The sequence below is a fragment of the Pinus tabuliformis genome, chromosome 7 (genome assembly GCF_031772625.1).
Source record: "Pinus tabuliformis cultivar Carrire ecotype Pingquan chromosome 7, CPIR1, whole genome shotgun sequence".
NCBI classification, from domain to species: Eukaryota; Viridiplantae; Streptophyta; class Pinopsida; order Pinales; family Pinaceae; genus Pinus; species Pinus tabuliformis.
In genome coordinates, this window is record NC_142293.1 from 1,412,983,133 (window position 1) to 1,412,999,321 (window position 16,189).

At 38.9% G+C, this 16,189-nt stretch overlaps 1 protein-coding gene across 6 annotated transcripts in view; it reads right to left on the bottom strand.

The window, feature by feature from the left end:
• Positions 1–16,189, bottom strand: part of AAS (Pyridoxal phosphate (PLP)-dependent transferases superfamily protein) — a 526,642-nt gene that overhangs the window by 79,826 nt on the left and 430,627 nt on the right. For 5 of the 6 annotated variants that reach the window (XR_016267022.1, XR_016267021.1, XM_089459844.1 and 2 more), the window contains one exon: positions 148–291. The exons of the other annotated variant lie outside the window; for it this stretch is intronic. Coding sequence is in view for 3 of the 5 variants with exons in the window: in XM_089459844.1 (XP_089315970.1) it covers positions 148–291 (144 nt within the window). In the remaining 2 variants the exon portion in view is untranslated. The remainder of the gene's footprint in view (positions 1–147; positions 292–16,189) is intronic. 6 annotated transcript variants of the gene reach the window in all.

Genomic DNA, 16,189 nt, shown 5'->3' on the forward strand with positions numbered 1-16,189 from the left:
GAGTATTACAAATGAGAAAACAAAGAAAAAACAGAATATTCATTAGATTTTAACTCGATCTGCATTCCTAAAAATTATGCATTGAATTGAGTTGTTAATTAGCCATTCCTAACATCAACACAAGTCTCAAAGGGTTATGTATAATACCGTATGTGATAGATAAATGTGTCCACTATTGTTTACAGCCTCCAACAATCGTGAATTCAAAGTGTACCCGTTATCATTATCTGGATCATCCGAGGGAGGTAAAAGTCGAAAGCACACCAAAGCAAAAATGCGAGGTGCCATAATCTGTTTGGTTTTCGAGTACAACTTGGCTTGTTAGAAATGAGACTTTCTAATGCACAATGAAAATAAAACTCTAAAATCTACATATAAATGTAAACGAGTAGGTGAGCCAAAGATTCAAAGCATATATCTAAAAGTACAATGAAATATTTTTTTAAATTTAAAGCTTGACATACGTCAAAAAGTTATGATGAAAGGGAACAAATCAAAAGAGCTTAGACATGAATGTTTTGGGGAGAGATTCCCTGTGGATAAATGGAAAACATTTTGGATTGTCTTGTTTTCTATAGAGTATTTTGAGCACGTTGCGGTGGAGGGGAAATAGCTTTCCTTGGAATAATTATACAAGCTCCTTGATTGATAATGTTATGTAGTCATATTAATTATTAAGATGTTTCAAAGTATTGTAGTATGAGGATTAGGTGTGGAACTACTTTAAATATATTTTAGTTGTACCTCACTCACGATCAAATAGAATGATTTATACAAACATTATAGATGAAGATAATACCAGTATAGATCCATCTTAACCACTGATTTAGCAAGCGCTGAGAAGGATCAAATCTCTTGAGTTCAAAACTTTTTTTAGAGTGCAAAATTTGAATAAAATGTTTGAACCTTGACAAATTTGATCCTTTGAATATATATATATATATATATATATAGAGAGAGAAAGCATTTGTAATTTTTCATTGTTTATGTTGCATTTTTGAATGTATAAAATTGATCAAAATTTACTTGGGCATAAAATAGTGAGACTACTTAAAATGTTTTAACTATAAAAAAACATTTGTTTCAATTGATTTATATAATTTATATATAGTTCCTTTTTAAGTTTCAACTAATTTATTTCTCTATAAAGTTGATATAAGATTGTGTTATTTCATATTGACATCGAAATATTTTATTTTGATTGAGAGTGAGTGAGAGTGAAATATTTTTAGCACATCTCCTTAGTATGGACAGTGAGAGTGAGGCTATTGATGTTTTATTATACTTTCAATTAAACAAGTCATATACGTACATTCAATTTTCTTTTTATTATATCCCACGTGAAATATTTTATTTATGGTTGTGTAAGTAAAATATTTTTACCACTTCTCCTTAGTATGACCACTAAGAGTGAGATTATTGATGTTTTATAATACTTGTAATTAAACATTCAATCCTGTATTTTCATTTTTTAAAATAATTTATTTATTTATTTATTTTTAAGAGGGATACGTGTCAACTCCAAATTGAACACAAACAAATTTACCTCTCTCATATTGGGCTATCGAATGAGCCTCTCAGCTCAACAATCTATTTTCTCTCATTACTTCTCATTCTCTTTCTTCTCATGCCTGATAATTAACAGTGGCTTTGGGTAGATATCAATTCTCAGACTTGTCAATGGATTGTGTGGACCAAGTTTGAGAATTTTGGTGGGAGATCCAGGAAGAGAAATAAAAGGCAACCTAAGTCCATTATTAAAATATTCTCAAGAAAATAATGAAATGTTATAAAACTGAAAACAAAAATGATTAAGGAAAATAATAAACATAAATAAAGCTGAGGAGTTACTTGGAACAACTGAACGAAACAGAGCAACAGAAGCACAGAACATGAAGACTGAGATGAAAATCAGAAGGTGTAGCCATATCCAAACTTGAAAGGCATACAATGCAATAAAAACATGCAGATAAAACCTTATGTAGCTATGTCAATAGACAAACAAAAAAACTCAAGTAGCACATCAAATCCTCAATAAATGAACAACAATGTTCAATATCTCAACCTAAGGAGGAAGAAAATAGCCAATAAAGAAACCCTCATTGACAAGTGAACAATAGAGATTTGACATTATAAACCCCACAAGGAAAAATTGACTACCAAAAAACAAAAGCAACATTCACAGTTCAACAACAACATTCAAGGTTTTGTACAATGTTATAAAATCCAGTTGAATTGGCCAGCCCAGGTGTTTTCAGGCTCTAACCAATCTAACTGGTGGCACAAAACAGGAAAAGGGCAGTTCAATACTACACCAATTTTTTTTCAACAGACTAGTTGGTTTTGTACGGAATTGGTCGGTTCTGTACAATGCAACTAAGGACTCTTGGAACACATTTTTTTAAAAATAACAATAATTTATGAGCGAGGCAACCAAGTGTTCAACCCTAGGGCCCTACTAATGATATGTAATTAATGGTAACATTAAATTCTTTAAGGGATGAAAATGAAGGATAAAATATATTGTCACTTTATTTATTCCAGGATGTTTGAGAGTGGTTCCAACCTCATTGGTTTCAAATGGAGAAAGTAAAATTTTAGGTTCCACTCAAAATCCAACAGACTTAACAGTTTACATGATTTTGGGATTGCGGGGAATTGCAACATTTACATTGGATTTTGTCATGTATGAGGGTATGGAACTAGTGTTTAATCAAGAGAACCAAGCCCTCTATGACCTCAATATTTATGGCATGGGTTATTGAAATATTTTGTCATAACCCTAATAAAAATGTACCCATCACTCAAACAAAATATTGATTTGACATGTTGAGCTTTTTCTACCTTATTTTACTACTTAAAGGGTGATAGTGATGTTGATTTTACTAGGGAAATGCTAGAACAATTTTCTTACACAGATACCAGCTTCAAACAATTATTAGTAGTATTGACGATTTACATTATCACGCAGTTATAAGAAAATCCATTCATAAGCATGAAAGAACAGTAGTAAAATCAAACTAGAAGTAAAGAAATAACCAAGAAACCATGAGACAAAAGATAGAAATTAGGGTTGAGGCCAGGGCAAAACCCACAAGGGAAAAACCCAAAAAATTCCTCCTTATGAGAGAGAGAGAGATTGTTCATAGTTCAACAAGACATTGGAAACAACATCAAGAGAATAGCCAAACCAATATCCAAGAACAAGATGAAGTCCACAACCCTCCTCCTGAAATTTCAGCTCTCCTCTCTCCTAAATTTCGCTAGATCAGAGATAGACAAGACAAATTCGATGTGTTACAAATGAGAAGGAGAGGTCCCTTTATATAACCTTTTGAAGGAGGTCAAAAGGGTGCCTTTAGGGGCCTAGCTGACTTGAAAATAACATGAGGCCGACTTTGAAATATTTGGAGGGAAAATATAAATTTGAATTGTCCAATTTCTCACACATGATAAAAATACCAAGCATGGTTACAATTTTCCAACACTCCCTCTTAGCCAGGGAGGTATTTTCATTCTCTCTCATTTGTATATGTCTCATCATAAGGAAAGAAGATAGCATCACAATTCAATCTCAACACTCCCTCTCAGCCAGGGAGGTATTCTTTAGGTGGCATCATAGATCACATCTCAGTAGAACAATAATGTCTTGATCCACAGAAGAAGAATGATCCATAATTGACGATGGGGGAATATCGATTTATCATTTACCACAACCAAGTTCATGGCAGTGATATATCACCTTGTAAAGATCACACACACCCTATGGTCCTGTTGCACACAATTTGTCACAGTTCCAAGGACGCAGTTGTGCCAAATTTTTCAAAGATCAAAATCGCCAACCAACCAGTTATCATGTCATTTTAAACCCAAATTCTGCAAATTGTAATGTAAATGATGCTAGTACAACCGTTTAATTATGTAACAACCTAGGTAAGCCTCTGATTTTGACGACGAATTTCATCCTCGGAGGTTTTTTGTCTCACGGTACTATATGTTTTCTAAACACCGATAATTGACAGAGTTTCTCCCTCAAGCTTAACCCCAAAGTTAGGGTGGAATTTATTAGTAGAGCCTTAGGTGAGTCCTAGTGTTCTTAGTCAAGTCTATTGTAAAAGTGATTTTGGAATAATTTAAGCTAATTCGCTAAATTATTTTATTACAGATCACTTGGTCAACTAGATCATATTGAGCTGCAGAATTCCGTAAATATTGTGAGGGTCTATAACGAACAGGTATTCCCCCTTCAAGGGTTGAAATGTAATTATCTGATATAAAAAATATTTTAGTGCATATTCCCTCGCAATCAGAGCCCATTGCTAAAGTATTAGAGGGTAGAAAAAAATTTATTCCCCTCAAGTGTCAATTAATGGATTTTTTGGGCAAAATAAAAATTAAATCCTAAGCCAGAAAATTAATTAATTTAGAGTCAAAAAATTAAAATTAGAGAAATTAATTTCTCCAAGTGGAAAATGACCAAAAAAATTGTGGGTCATGAAGAAGTCAATTTTTGGAGATCCCCCACCAAGGCAAAATTGGAAATTTTAAGAAATATTAAGCCCTTGGACCTTGGTGGTTAAGTCAAAGTCAAATTTTTGAGGAAATTAATCTAAAATAATTATTTTTGGATTAATAAAAAAAAAATTAATGAGAAATTCGAACATTCCTCAAAATAAATATTTTCGACGACAACGATTAAAAGATGATCAAATATTTATCAACAGTCGAGATTATTTTGATGGGAATCAAGCCAACTAGCCGTTATTTTCGACTTAAAGGATTTCTCTATAAATTAAAAACCATTTGCTTCTCAAGACACGATGATAGTGACTCTGGTCTAAATGTAATTTTATAACGTTGTTGTCAAGGCATTGTTCTGCTGGGAACGTTTGAAATTCACAATAAAAGACTTTGGGGCTGTTACAATTGGCAACTAGGGCCAAACTCCAGGTGGGTCATCTTATTTATGGTAGCTGATACTTTTCTTGGACTCCTCTCATCGAAAGGTGTAGGATTGATCTAAAGAACATCCGATTCTGATAAGTATTCATGGAGTTATGAATTTATTTGTGTTATAAGACAATTCGTCAAGGTTGGCTAGCAACCAAATAACCCCACATGTGCTCAACGTTTTAGTATAAAAGGAGATGACTTGAGAGTCATTTCACACACACTCCACTCTTGATTTCTCTCCACTCGCTTTGGGTTTTAGTGCAAGAGAAATCTAGGAGGAAGGCCTAAACACAGGAGGGAAGGAGGTTGATCTACACTGCCCTAATGAAGATCAAACTGCAGTTATGGAAGAGACCTATACGCTGACCTAAACAAGATGTCCTTACCATTAATGCATTCAGGGAAGGAGTGTTAACGCAGCTATGGACGAGGCTAAACAGGAGGGTTACCAGGATGCCCTAGTCGCAGTTAAGGAGGGTTACCAGGATGCCCTAGCCGCAGGCCACTTCAAGTGATCGAATTGATGGATGGAGGGCCAATGTTCTAGGGTCGAGAGGGCAAGATCCTAGACTGAGTAAAGGATGAACATAACGTTGTATGGAGAGGCCTAAATGCACGCCTAATGATGTTGTCCTTGAATACCCTAGACACAATCATTCACTGCTATAAGCTATTCTAAATGAGGTATGTTCATACTTGCAGAGAGGCCGAGTTTGAAGAGGAGAAATTACGGATTGTTTGAGGGCAACAAAAGGGAAGTAACATTGTTTTGGAAGGCTATTAGTGTGCAGCAGAGGTCTGTGGTAGGCCACAGGGCTAGCCACTCCAAAACAGGCCGGCGTGGAAGTGTTAGGGGCTATCATATGCTCAAAACAGCAACATGAGGAGGCAACCATCTACCTTGACTAGGCTGCTATTCATTAAGGTTGTTCAAGGTATGTTTTTGGGGCATAATTGTTGGATTATTGTAGGTTACAATGGGACAACAGCAAGCACGGTGTTGCAAACACAAATGGGACAACAATTAATCATAGGAGCAGCAATGACTAATAATGGGACAGTGGTATGGAAAACATGGAATGGCAATGTCACTAACAGTGGGACAACAGTGCTAGTAGTGTGACAGCATGGTAAATAGGACAACAATGACAATGTGCGACAATGGCACAATGGGACAACAGCAACAACAAGGTGCAACAAGCACATGGTGGCAAGCATGGTGCTGCAAACACAATGGGACAGTTAGGCTATGCCGCTATGATGCTTGGTGGAGCATGGTACATGGGGCAACAAGCAATCATGGTGCAACAATGAGATGCAATATGATGGGCACGATGAGGTAAAGGATGAGGCAGCACTGGTGGTGTTGAAGTTCCCCAGTCTAACTATAAGAAACCCTTCATGTACTTCACTGATTTATTCCTACCTACTTGTTCTGTTAATTAACAAGTTATTTACCATGTAAATACTAGAAATAAATACTAGTACATGATCAACACATTACAGATCATCAACTGAAGGAAATAGAAACAAGCACACATGTGACACTGTTGTTTTTGGACTAATGTCCCCAGAAAATCCCAATGCGGGAAAACCAGTGCAGCTATATGAGGGTTTGATTTATTAAGCAGCTTCAGAATACAATCTGGGTGCCAAATCTGGCTCACCCAACAGAGAATGATCTCGGTAGTAGTACCTCTCTACTCGGAAGTAGATATTCCGGTTGAAACCTCGGATAAACACTCTAGCAGCTCGACAGCTTCAATTTGCCCCACGAAACCCCAGCGTCAGCCTCTAGGGACTGCGTCAGCTATCTCTGGCCTAGCATTAGCCCAGCGTCACTATGTCTTGTCTTGCGTCAGCCTCTGGAGGCACTGTGTCGGTCCTCTGGCCCTCAGGGTCACTCACGTTGGCCCTCTGAGGCACTACGCAGCTCCTGGCTGGCTTTGCGCGAGCCCTGGCTAGCTCTACGTGAACCCTTGGCTAGTTCTGCATCCCTCTCTCCAGCTACTGCGATGATCCTCCCGGTGCTATCTCTACCTCTTTGCTTCTGTATTCACTTCCCCTCAGTTGCAACTCTGATCACTCTCTCAACTATCTCAGCAAACCTAGCCCCAGAAAGTCAAAATCTTGATCTCTTGGTGTGTTCTCCAAATGACCCTCAAGCCTCCTCTTATACTTTTCTCGTCGACAAATCAACGGCTGAGATTAAGTCCCTAATCAATGGCTAAGATTAGATCTGGACTGATCCATGAATTTTGGACCATTCTAACACAGTTTTATATTAATTCACATTAATATTTATTTTCCCTATGTTTAGACTTAGGGACTCCATTAAAAATATTAATTATTTCCCAAACTCTTTAGAATCTGCCCAAACCCTTTCTGGGTATTGGAGATCTCATGTGCCTTAGCCTCTCCACCAACTTTCGTGGCTAGAGCACATCCGATGCTACCCCAAATCAACACTCTCTCTTAGCAAGGACTGTGCTCTAGCAATACTCCTCACTGAGTATAACCTTGATCATCCAACAATGGTCCCTGTGCTAATGCTAGGCCTATTGCCCATCATCTGAACTGTTTCATCTTGTACTGCTACCAATGGCCCTGCCACTGCCATTGCTGCATCCGTACTGCAACTCCCTCTCATCCTGTTGCATCGTGCTGCCCATAGCATTGTCACTACTAACTGTTGCACTGCAACCCAGTTACTGAGAAGTAAGTAACTAATCTCCCCAACTCTGACATCTTTGTCAGGCTAGAAACACTCTCGATGCTGAAGCTCCCTCTGTCACTGACAAGTGCTCCCTCTTTGACCTTTGTGCTGCTGCAACAACTCTGTGCATATCGCATTGTTGCACACCTTTTTGTGCCATCCTGCACTGGTGCAACACTCCCGTGCCTCTCGCACTGTTGTAGCCTGCTAGCCTCGTGTTGTCTTGGGAATCCTGCACTGTAGCTCCCTTTGTCACTCCATCCGCATCCGTCTCTACTGACATCCACCAGTACTGCTACTCCTCTTCGAGGCTCCCGTAGCAAGGTCTAATCCAAGAGGCTGGGTACCTCGAGGATCCTGCCCCTCATTGCCTGTAGTCGTCTGACTATAGCTCAATGTCTCCCCACTTCCGCTCAAGTGGTGTGTGTGCGCTCATGGCACAGTCATCGTTTGTCTCCACTTCCTTCTCTGCCCTTACTAGCACAGCCTTGGTCTCGGAGGCCTCTCCCTTGCTCTTCTTCCTTGGAAACTGGGTCACATAATGACCCAACTCCCCACAGTGGAAGCATTTGACCTTGGAGAGGTCCTTCTTCTTTCGTTTCTCCTGCTTTCCCTCAGATGCTAGGGCAGCATCCACTTCCTCCTCCTTATTGATTTTGATCCCCTTGTCGCTACTTCCCGCCTTGCTTAGCCTTCTGATCTCTTCTTGGCAAAGAGCCGCCCACATTTCCTTCCAATCTGGAAGGGTCTCCCTACCCAGTATGCTCTGGACAAACACCTCCCACTCTTTTGAGACTGCGTTCAGGGTTGTTCTCACCATCAATTCTTGATAGGGCGTGGCCCCTATGGAAGTCAGTTGATCCCATATCTCCTTCAATCGATCGAGGAAGGAGTCGATCTGTTCTTCCTTCTGCATCTGGTATGACTGCGGTTGATTTTCTAATAACATCCTTCTCTGCACAGAAGTATGTTTGTACAATTTCTTTAGGGCCCCCCACATCTCATTTTCCATGTCCTTTTCGACAATATGTGGTACTACATGTTCTTTGACCCCTCAAGAATGATGCTCTTGGCCCTCGCCATTGCCTCCTTGTACTTGTCGTTATCAACTGGGTCAACTAGGATTGCTATTATCCTCAAGGTGAAGTGCCTGACACAATTCCTGTCTAGAACGGATAAGATTCTGGCCTTCCAGACTACGAAGTTTGAGGCTATGTCCAGTCTGTCCTAGTCTCTTACCCTGTTTACTGCCATCTCGCTGCTCCTCTACTTCCCTCCTGGAAGTTCTTGGTGTGACTCCCTCTGAGCCTCAATTTCCCTCTTGGAAACCCTTCTGCCAATGTCGAGATGCCCCCACTCCGATCGTTAATGCAACTTCACCACTGATCCATATTTCTCGGCTAGAAATCCTCGATAGCAACTCCCTCCTCCTTGGCCTTGCCCTGTCAGGTACTGTTTTCACTACAGTACCCCACCATCTCCACTCTACAACTTACCCACAGCCTCCTAAACCCTAGCAAACTAAAGGTTAGAGCTCCTAGGCTCTGCGCAGTCAGGCACTAGCTAAAATGCTCCACTAGCCAACTGCTTCAACCCTCTTGGTCTCTGCGTAAGCCTTTTCTGCCCTCGTTAGTCTCTGCGCTGGCCTCTTCCTCGCTCAATCAGTGCTTACGTCACCCCTTCCTTGCTGCTACTCTGCTAGGAACAACTTTTGTCACTCGGGATAGTTGTTCTCTGCTACTGTTGCTCTGCTCAGCTGATGTCCTCAGTTCTCCTGTGATTTGCAACCATGCTCTAATACCATGTTGAAGTTTCTAAGTCTAATTGTTAGAAACCCTTCATGTATTTCACTGATTTATTCCTACCTACTTGTTCTGTTATTAACAAGTTATTTACGACGTAAATACTAGAAATAAATACAAGTACATGCTCAACACATTACAGATCATCAACTGAAGGAAACAGAAACAAGCACACATGTGACATTGTTGTCTTTGGACTAATGTCCCCCAAAAAACCCAATATGGGAAAACCAGTGCAGCTATCTGAGGGTTTGACTTATTAAGCAATTTCAGAATACAATCTGGGTGCCAAATCTAGCTCACCCAACAGAGAATGATCTCGACATAGTACCTCTCTACTCGGAAGCAAATATTCCAACTAAAACCTTGGATAAACACTCCGACAGCTCCACAGCTCCAATCTGCCCCACGAAACCCCAACGTCAACTTCTAGGGACTGCGTCAACTATCTCTGGCCTAGCGTTAGCCCAACGTCACTCTGGCTTGGCCTGCGTCAGCCTCTGGAGGCACTGCTTCAGTCCTCTGGCCCTTTGCGTCACTCACGCTGGCCCTCTAAGGCACTGCACAACTACTCGCTGCCTTTGCATGTGCCCTGGCTGCCTCTGCGTGAACCCTTGGCTAGTTATGCGTTCCTCTCTCCAACTACTGCGCTAATCCTCTCGGTGCTATCTCCGCCTCTCTGCCTCTGCGTGGCTCTGTGTGAACCCTTGCTGGCTCCGCGTCACTCTCCTTAGTTGTTGCGTTGCTCTTCCCGCACAATCTCTACCTTCTCTGTTTCTCTGTACTCAATTCCTTTATGTTGCTCTCCTGATCACTGATTCTATCTCTCTTAGCAAACCCCGCTCTAGAGAATAGAATGACTGATCACTGTGGTGTCTTCTCCAAGTGACCCTCAAGCCTTCACTTACACTTTTCTTGTTGACATCTCAACGGCCAAGATTAAGTCCCTAATCAACGACTAATATTAGATCTAGCTTGATCTATGTCTTTTGGACCATTCTAACACAGATTCATATTAATACACATTAATATTTTATTTTCCCTAAGTTTAGACTTAGGGACTCCATTAAAAATATTAATTATTTTAATATCTCCTGATCTATTTAGAATCTGCCCAAACCCTTTCTGGGTATTGGAGATCTCATGTGCCCCAACCTCTCCACCAAATTTCGTCCTTAGAGCACATCCGATGCTACCCCAAATCAACAGGTCAAGCTCACCACAACACTTGATCCTGGAAACATCCTTCTTGCTCCTGCTGCCCCTTTGATGCGAGGGCCACATCTTCCTCCTCCTTTACTTGCTTTGTCCCACTGCTGCTGCTACCACCACTGATGGTGCTCTTCACCAAATCTCGCCTCATCTCCTCCTGTTGCAGATCATCCCACATATGTTCCCAATTTGGAATATTTTCTCTGCCCAGGATACTCTAGATGAAAACTTGCCATTTTTCAGAAACGCTGTTCAGAGCTAATCGTACAAACTCTGTAGGCTGGGGCGCTGACCCTACTAAAGACAATTGGTCCCAAACATTCTGAAGCCTAGTAAGGAAGGGGTCTATACGCTCCCCTTTCTGCATCCTCGTGCATCTCAACTTCTCCTCAAGATACATCTTCCGTTGTTTGGAAGACCTTTCGTACAACGTAGCTAGTGCTTCTTATTGACCACTAGAGTGGCACCTGATGATTATATGAAAACTCCATGCTCAAGGATGATCCAAAGGACACTTGTACCATCAGATATCATCAGTCAACAAAGTTTTTTAACTCTACTTCTATCTTCTCATCATCTTTCTTGTACCCAGATTCCACATCCTGCGGGGAATTGTAATAAGTGATACTAGTAATGAAGAGTTTTGAGTTTGTAACAGGCCTAGAATGTTGAGACCCGATCAGTGAATGAGTACACCTTGGAGTGTTTTTTTTATCTGGTTAATTATACCTTCTTTTTCTGAAGCGGATAATATTCTGGGTTTTTTCACTCACGTTTTACCCCAAAGCCAGAGTGACGGTTTGAAGGTTGAGCCCCTAACACATCTTAGTGTCTAGAGTCAATGTATATTACCATACTAGACCACACAAAATTTCGTGAAATTTGGTTAAGTCTAGATAGTCATTTTTTAATTTTTTAGATTTTCTGCACTGCGGAAATTGCAGATAAAATTGTATTTGTAATGTAATAAGTGATGTTTAGAGAAGTTTTATGGGGTATGAGTAATGAAATTTGCACCTCTCACCCTCAACTTTCTACTATGATACACTTTGATGGGTTAAAAATGTGTTTTGAACTCTCAAAACCCACTTTTCCTATGTTTAGTAGGAAATCTAACAATTAATTAAGCCAAAAATTAAGTAAATGGAGGAAAATAAATATCCACACATGCTAAATGTTGTGGAAACGAGGTGGAAAATTATGGGGGAGTTAAATTGAAGTCTTAAGGTGACGTGGACTCCTAAAATCAAAGAAAGCACATGTGCTCAAATAAAATCGAATTTCTGGTATTAAAGGAGAAAACTGCTTACTTGGAAATTTGAATGTGTGAAGTTAATGCACATTTGGGAGGCTTTGGGACAATATTTGGGGGAGATTTTTGTGGGAAATTGTCTCCACATGGGTTGCCACCTATATACACTTGTCATTCTATCATAAAATTTGAATTTGACACATAAGGAAAAAAGAAAATGATGTCCACTTGCCAGAATTCGATTTTTACACTTGACATTGGAGCTCCATTCAACAAATTCAAATTTTTCTTTGGGATTGTCACGCCATGCCACTTGTTTAATCACTTCTGCATTGGGATCAGCTCCAATGCCATTTGTCATTGTCATTCTTCATTGGGATTTGCTCCCAACTCTCTATATAATAGAGCCATGGGCTTTCATATTGTACGATGTAATAAGCTATTGAGCTTAAGGTAACTCTGCCATTTTGTACTTGCATACTTTCTTAATATAAATCAAGACTTTGGGGCTATCTGGCTGGTGTTCTCTTGGCTATCTAGCTGGTGTTCTTTTGGCATTATGAGGTGTTGTCCTTTCATATTACTATTGTTGTGTTTAATTTCTTTCGCATGTTGAATTAATATTAGTTTATGCTTTCCATCTTGCTTGGATTGATGTGTGCAAGCTATCTTGCACATATCATTGATTTAGAGTAGTATTCTAGGGATAAGCTTGCCAATTCATTTTAGGAGGAATGCTTGGTTTATCTTATTCATTATATTGCTCTAATCTTGTGCAAACTAATATGTGTTCAAGTGTGTGAGAAAAATCTTTTGTATTGTGTGCAGGAATCTATCTGGAAGTGGGAGAAGTCTCAATTAGATCAATTCACTCCTAGAGTCACAACGATCCAAAACTCAACCATTTTTTCACTCCAAGTTTTCCATCCAACGAAGAACAAAAGGGAGTTTTCTGACTCTATAGCTACTTGATCATCTATTTAAAATTCAAAACACTTCTTTGAGTCTAGTTCTTTCAAAGTTATATCTCCTATTCAAGAGTCATTCGTAAAGCTAGACAATTATGGGGGTTCACTCCCATTACTTGAGCTAGTACTTTGTAAATTAAATTATAAGTTTAGTTTTGGTTTTTTCTCCTTAATTTCACACTGGCAATTGATATTTTTTGTGTTTTGCAGCTCATAGGCTCGAGCTTTGGGCAGCAAGGAGCTTGAGGAGAAGCTTTGGAAAATCACTCACTCGTGTGTATGCAGGACCCCTCACACTATCCAAAGACTGATTTCTAGGGAGGCCATAAATACTTGGGAGAGAGTTGCAAGCTCATCTAGGCCATGGGCCTTTTGAGCTTTGTGAATCTCTTTTGGAGAGTTTTTTCTATCTTCAAGTTTGTTGTTGTTATATTTTTGGGGAGAGAGTCTAGCTTTTCTAGAGTCTCATCTTTGTAAAGATCTCTCTTGTATTGTGGGCTGCCCTCTTAGAACCATTTCTACCTGCTTTAAGCGCTAATAAAAGATTTAAAAAAATTGTTTGAGGGAGCTTGGGATTTTTCCCATGGCATCCCCCTTTTTCATTTAGAGGAGGGATTCTTGTGGGTGGCCTAATCTTGTTTTTAGCTTTTCTTAACTTTCTAGCTTTTAATTTAATATTATGCATGCTTAAAATCAACACATTTCACTCCAAATGCAAATTTTATTAATCCTGTATTTATATTCCCACATGCATATGCTTTCAAGTTTTGCAAACTATTTCTCTTTGAAGCATTTGCATTTGCATTAGTTTAATTTGGGGAATTAACACAAATTGCACTTCGTCTAGGCATTTTAGTATAGGAAGGCCCCACGCCTCGCTAAGACTTACCTCCAATTTAAGTTGGTTGAATAGACATTTAGGAACCCTCTACTTCTATTGACTCTTCATTGTGAGATCCAAATATTTGGGCGAAGATAAGGTCTGAGGACTAGAGTTCAATTGTAATTTTGTTTTAGCACTAATTAATAAAATAAACCAAGAACTCATTCCGTCACATTTTCTTTGTTTGTAAAGTTCTTAAATTTCTTGCTATTTTGATGGTTTAAAGTCTCACATGCAAATCTTATTTCAAGAGACACTTTGGATGCAAGCATTGTAATCTCTTTTAATTTTGCAACAAGTTTAATTTTCTTGTACTTGGAAATTGGTTTCTCTTTTGGTTTAATTGCATATTGTCATGAATGGTTGATTTCACTTTCAAGTACTATTATTTTGGGTTGCAAATTTAATTGCATGTTGTCATCTTGGTCTAACATTTGAGTTCTTTTTGTATCCTTTTGAGCAAGATAGTTTCCATGCTTTGATTTGTAGACTTATTCATCTTGAAAGCATTTATAATATCTTGTGCTAACAATTTATTGTTTCACTTTTCAAGATTATTTTGGCTTTCCATTTGAAAGAATTTCACTTCATTTTAAGCAAAGACAATTTTATTTTTTAAAGAGCAATACTTTGAAGGCACTGGTTGTTTATGTATTTCATGCTTATCTTATGTATTTATGGTTATTTCTCATATCAATTTTGCTTATAAATCTTAAAGAAATAATCTATTTAACTCTAACAATTCTCCTAGAAACTCACATCTTTTTAACTTAAATTTTCATTAGGGACCACCCCGCTTAGCTAACCTAGGAGATAGCTCAAATGAAGAGAGTCAGGATTAATGTGACAGCCCCTTCTCTTAGTTCCCTACCACCAACCACACCTTGTGGGGTTGAAGGCTTTTCTCACTGACTTGTAGGTAGGTGTAGGCGACAGGGTCAGCACTTCTCACATCTGTCAAGCAGTATCATTGCTAGCTATGTGAGATACCACCTAATCTTGAACCCCGTCGAGAATCAACCTCTTAGCTTTCACCATCTCGTTCTTGTATTTCTTAAGTGGACCTGCATATGCGGATATAGCTATCCCTCTATCAATTTAAGGTTTGAGATCATGCTCATCTAGAAGGCAAGAAATTCTAGCCTCCAGATCACATAGTTGGAGGCTCCATCCAACCGATCTTGATGTCTCAACCCAACTGATGCTATCTCTTGAAAATGTCGAATTCCTCCTCTTCTCCTTTGCGCAGCTGCTTCCTAGCTATTCGCACTCCCGTCTAGAGTGAGAAACGTTGCACACCACTACTGCTGCTTTGCTAGGAAAATGTTAAAATTTGGATGTACTAGAGGACAAGTGGTTCCCTAAGGCTTTGATCTTTGGCCTAGGGAAAAGTGTCCAAATTTATTTGTACTTTTCTCCTAAAGTGACTATATAAGTGGTAAAGTCAATTTAATTTAAAAGTGACTTTATAAGTGGTAAAGTTACATTCTAATTTGAAGGTGACTTTATTAAAGTCAATGAAGATTTAAAAAGTGAAAAAGTGACTAGGGAAATAAAAGGCTAATTGGGTATTTATTTAAGTGGGCGAGTTAAAAAATAGAAAGTAAGAATTAAATGCACATTTATTCTCATCCCTAGATCTAAATGAATCTTAGCCATTAGATCTTAGGGTAACCCAAAAGGTCATTTTGAGAGTTAAAGAAGAAGAGGAGAAAAAGCTCAATTCATTCTTTCATGAGCATTTGAGAGAACGAGAAGAGAGAGCAAGGAGAAAATTTCTTAGTAGTGAGGAACTGAAAGAGAGCAACAAGAAGACATTTCAGCAAATCTGGGCAACAACATTTATTGGCACGCATCCCAAGCAAAAACTGCACAGCAGGAGAAAAGCACAGAAATCAAGGAAGAGGGAAAACAGCAAAGGCATGAATTTTGAGGCAGATTTGGGCACGATTTTCGAGGTAGCCATACTGCTGAAATCCTTATAGTCCATATAGCATGTTTTGGGCACGTTTTTTGAGGCAGACCGTACAACATTTAATGTTGTTTTATTGTTGGAAATTTCTGTTTTTGTTGTTTGTTGATTGGCACAATTTTCGAGGTGGAGTTCAAGCACGAAAATCGAGATAAGTTGTAATTTGTAGTTGCTAGAATTTTCACTGTGTATTTCAGTTTCTCTGTAAAAGCATTTTCAGAAATAACGAAGAGCTGTCAAACTGGTTTTCTCCAAGAGTTGTAGAGGGTTTTTCTAGGGTCACATTGACAAAAAATCACTGTGTTATTTTCTGTGTGTCGCTGTCATAATTTTGCTATGTTTTGTTTCTGCAATTTAAGCAGTTGTGAAATCTCTAAATGTGTGTTCTTAGAAAATATTGTCATTTCCAGATTTTAGAATTTTTTATCATG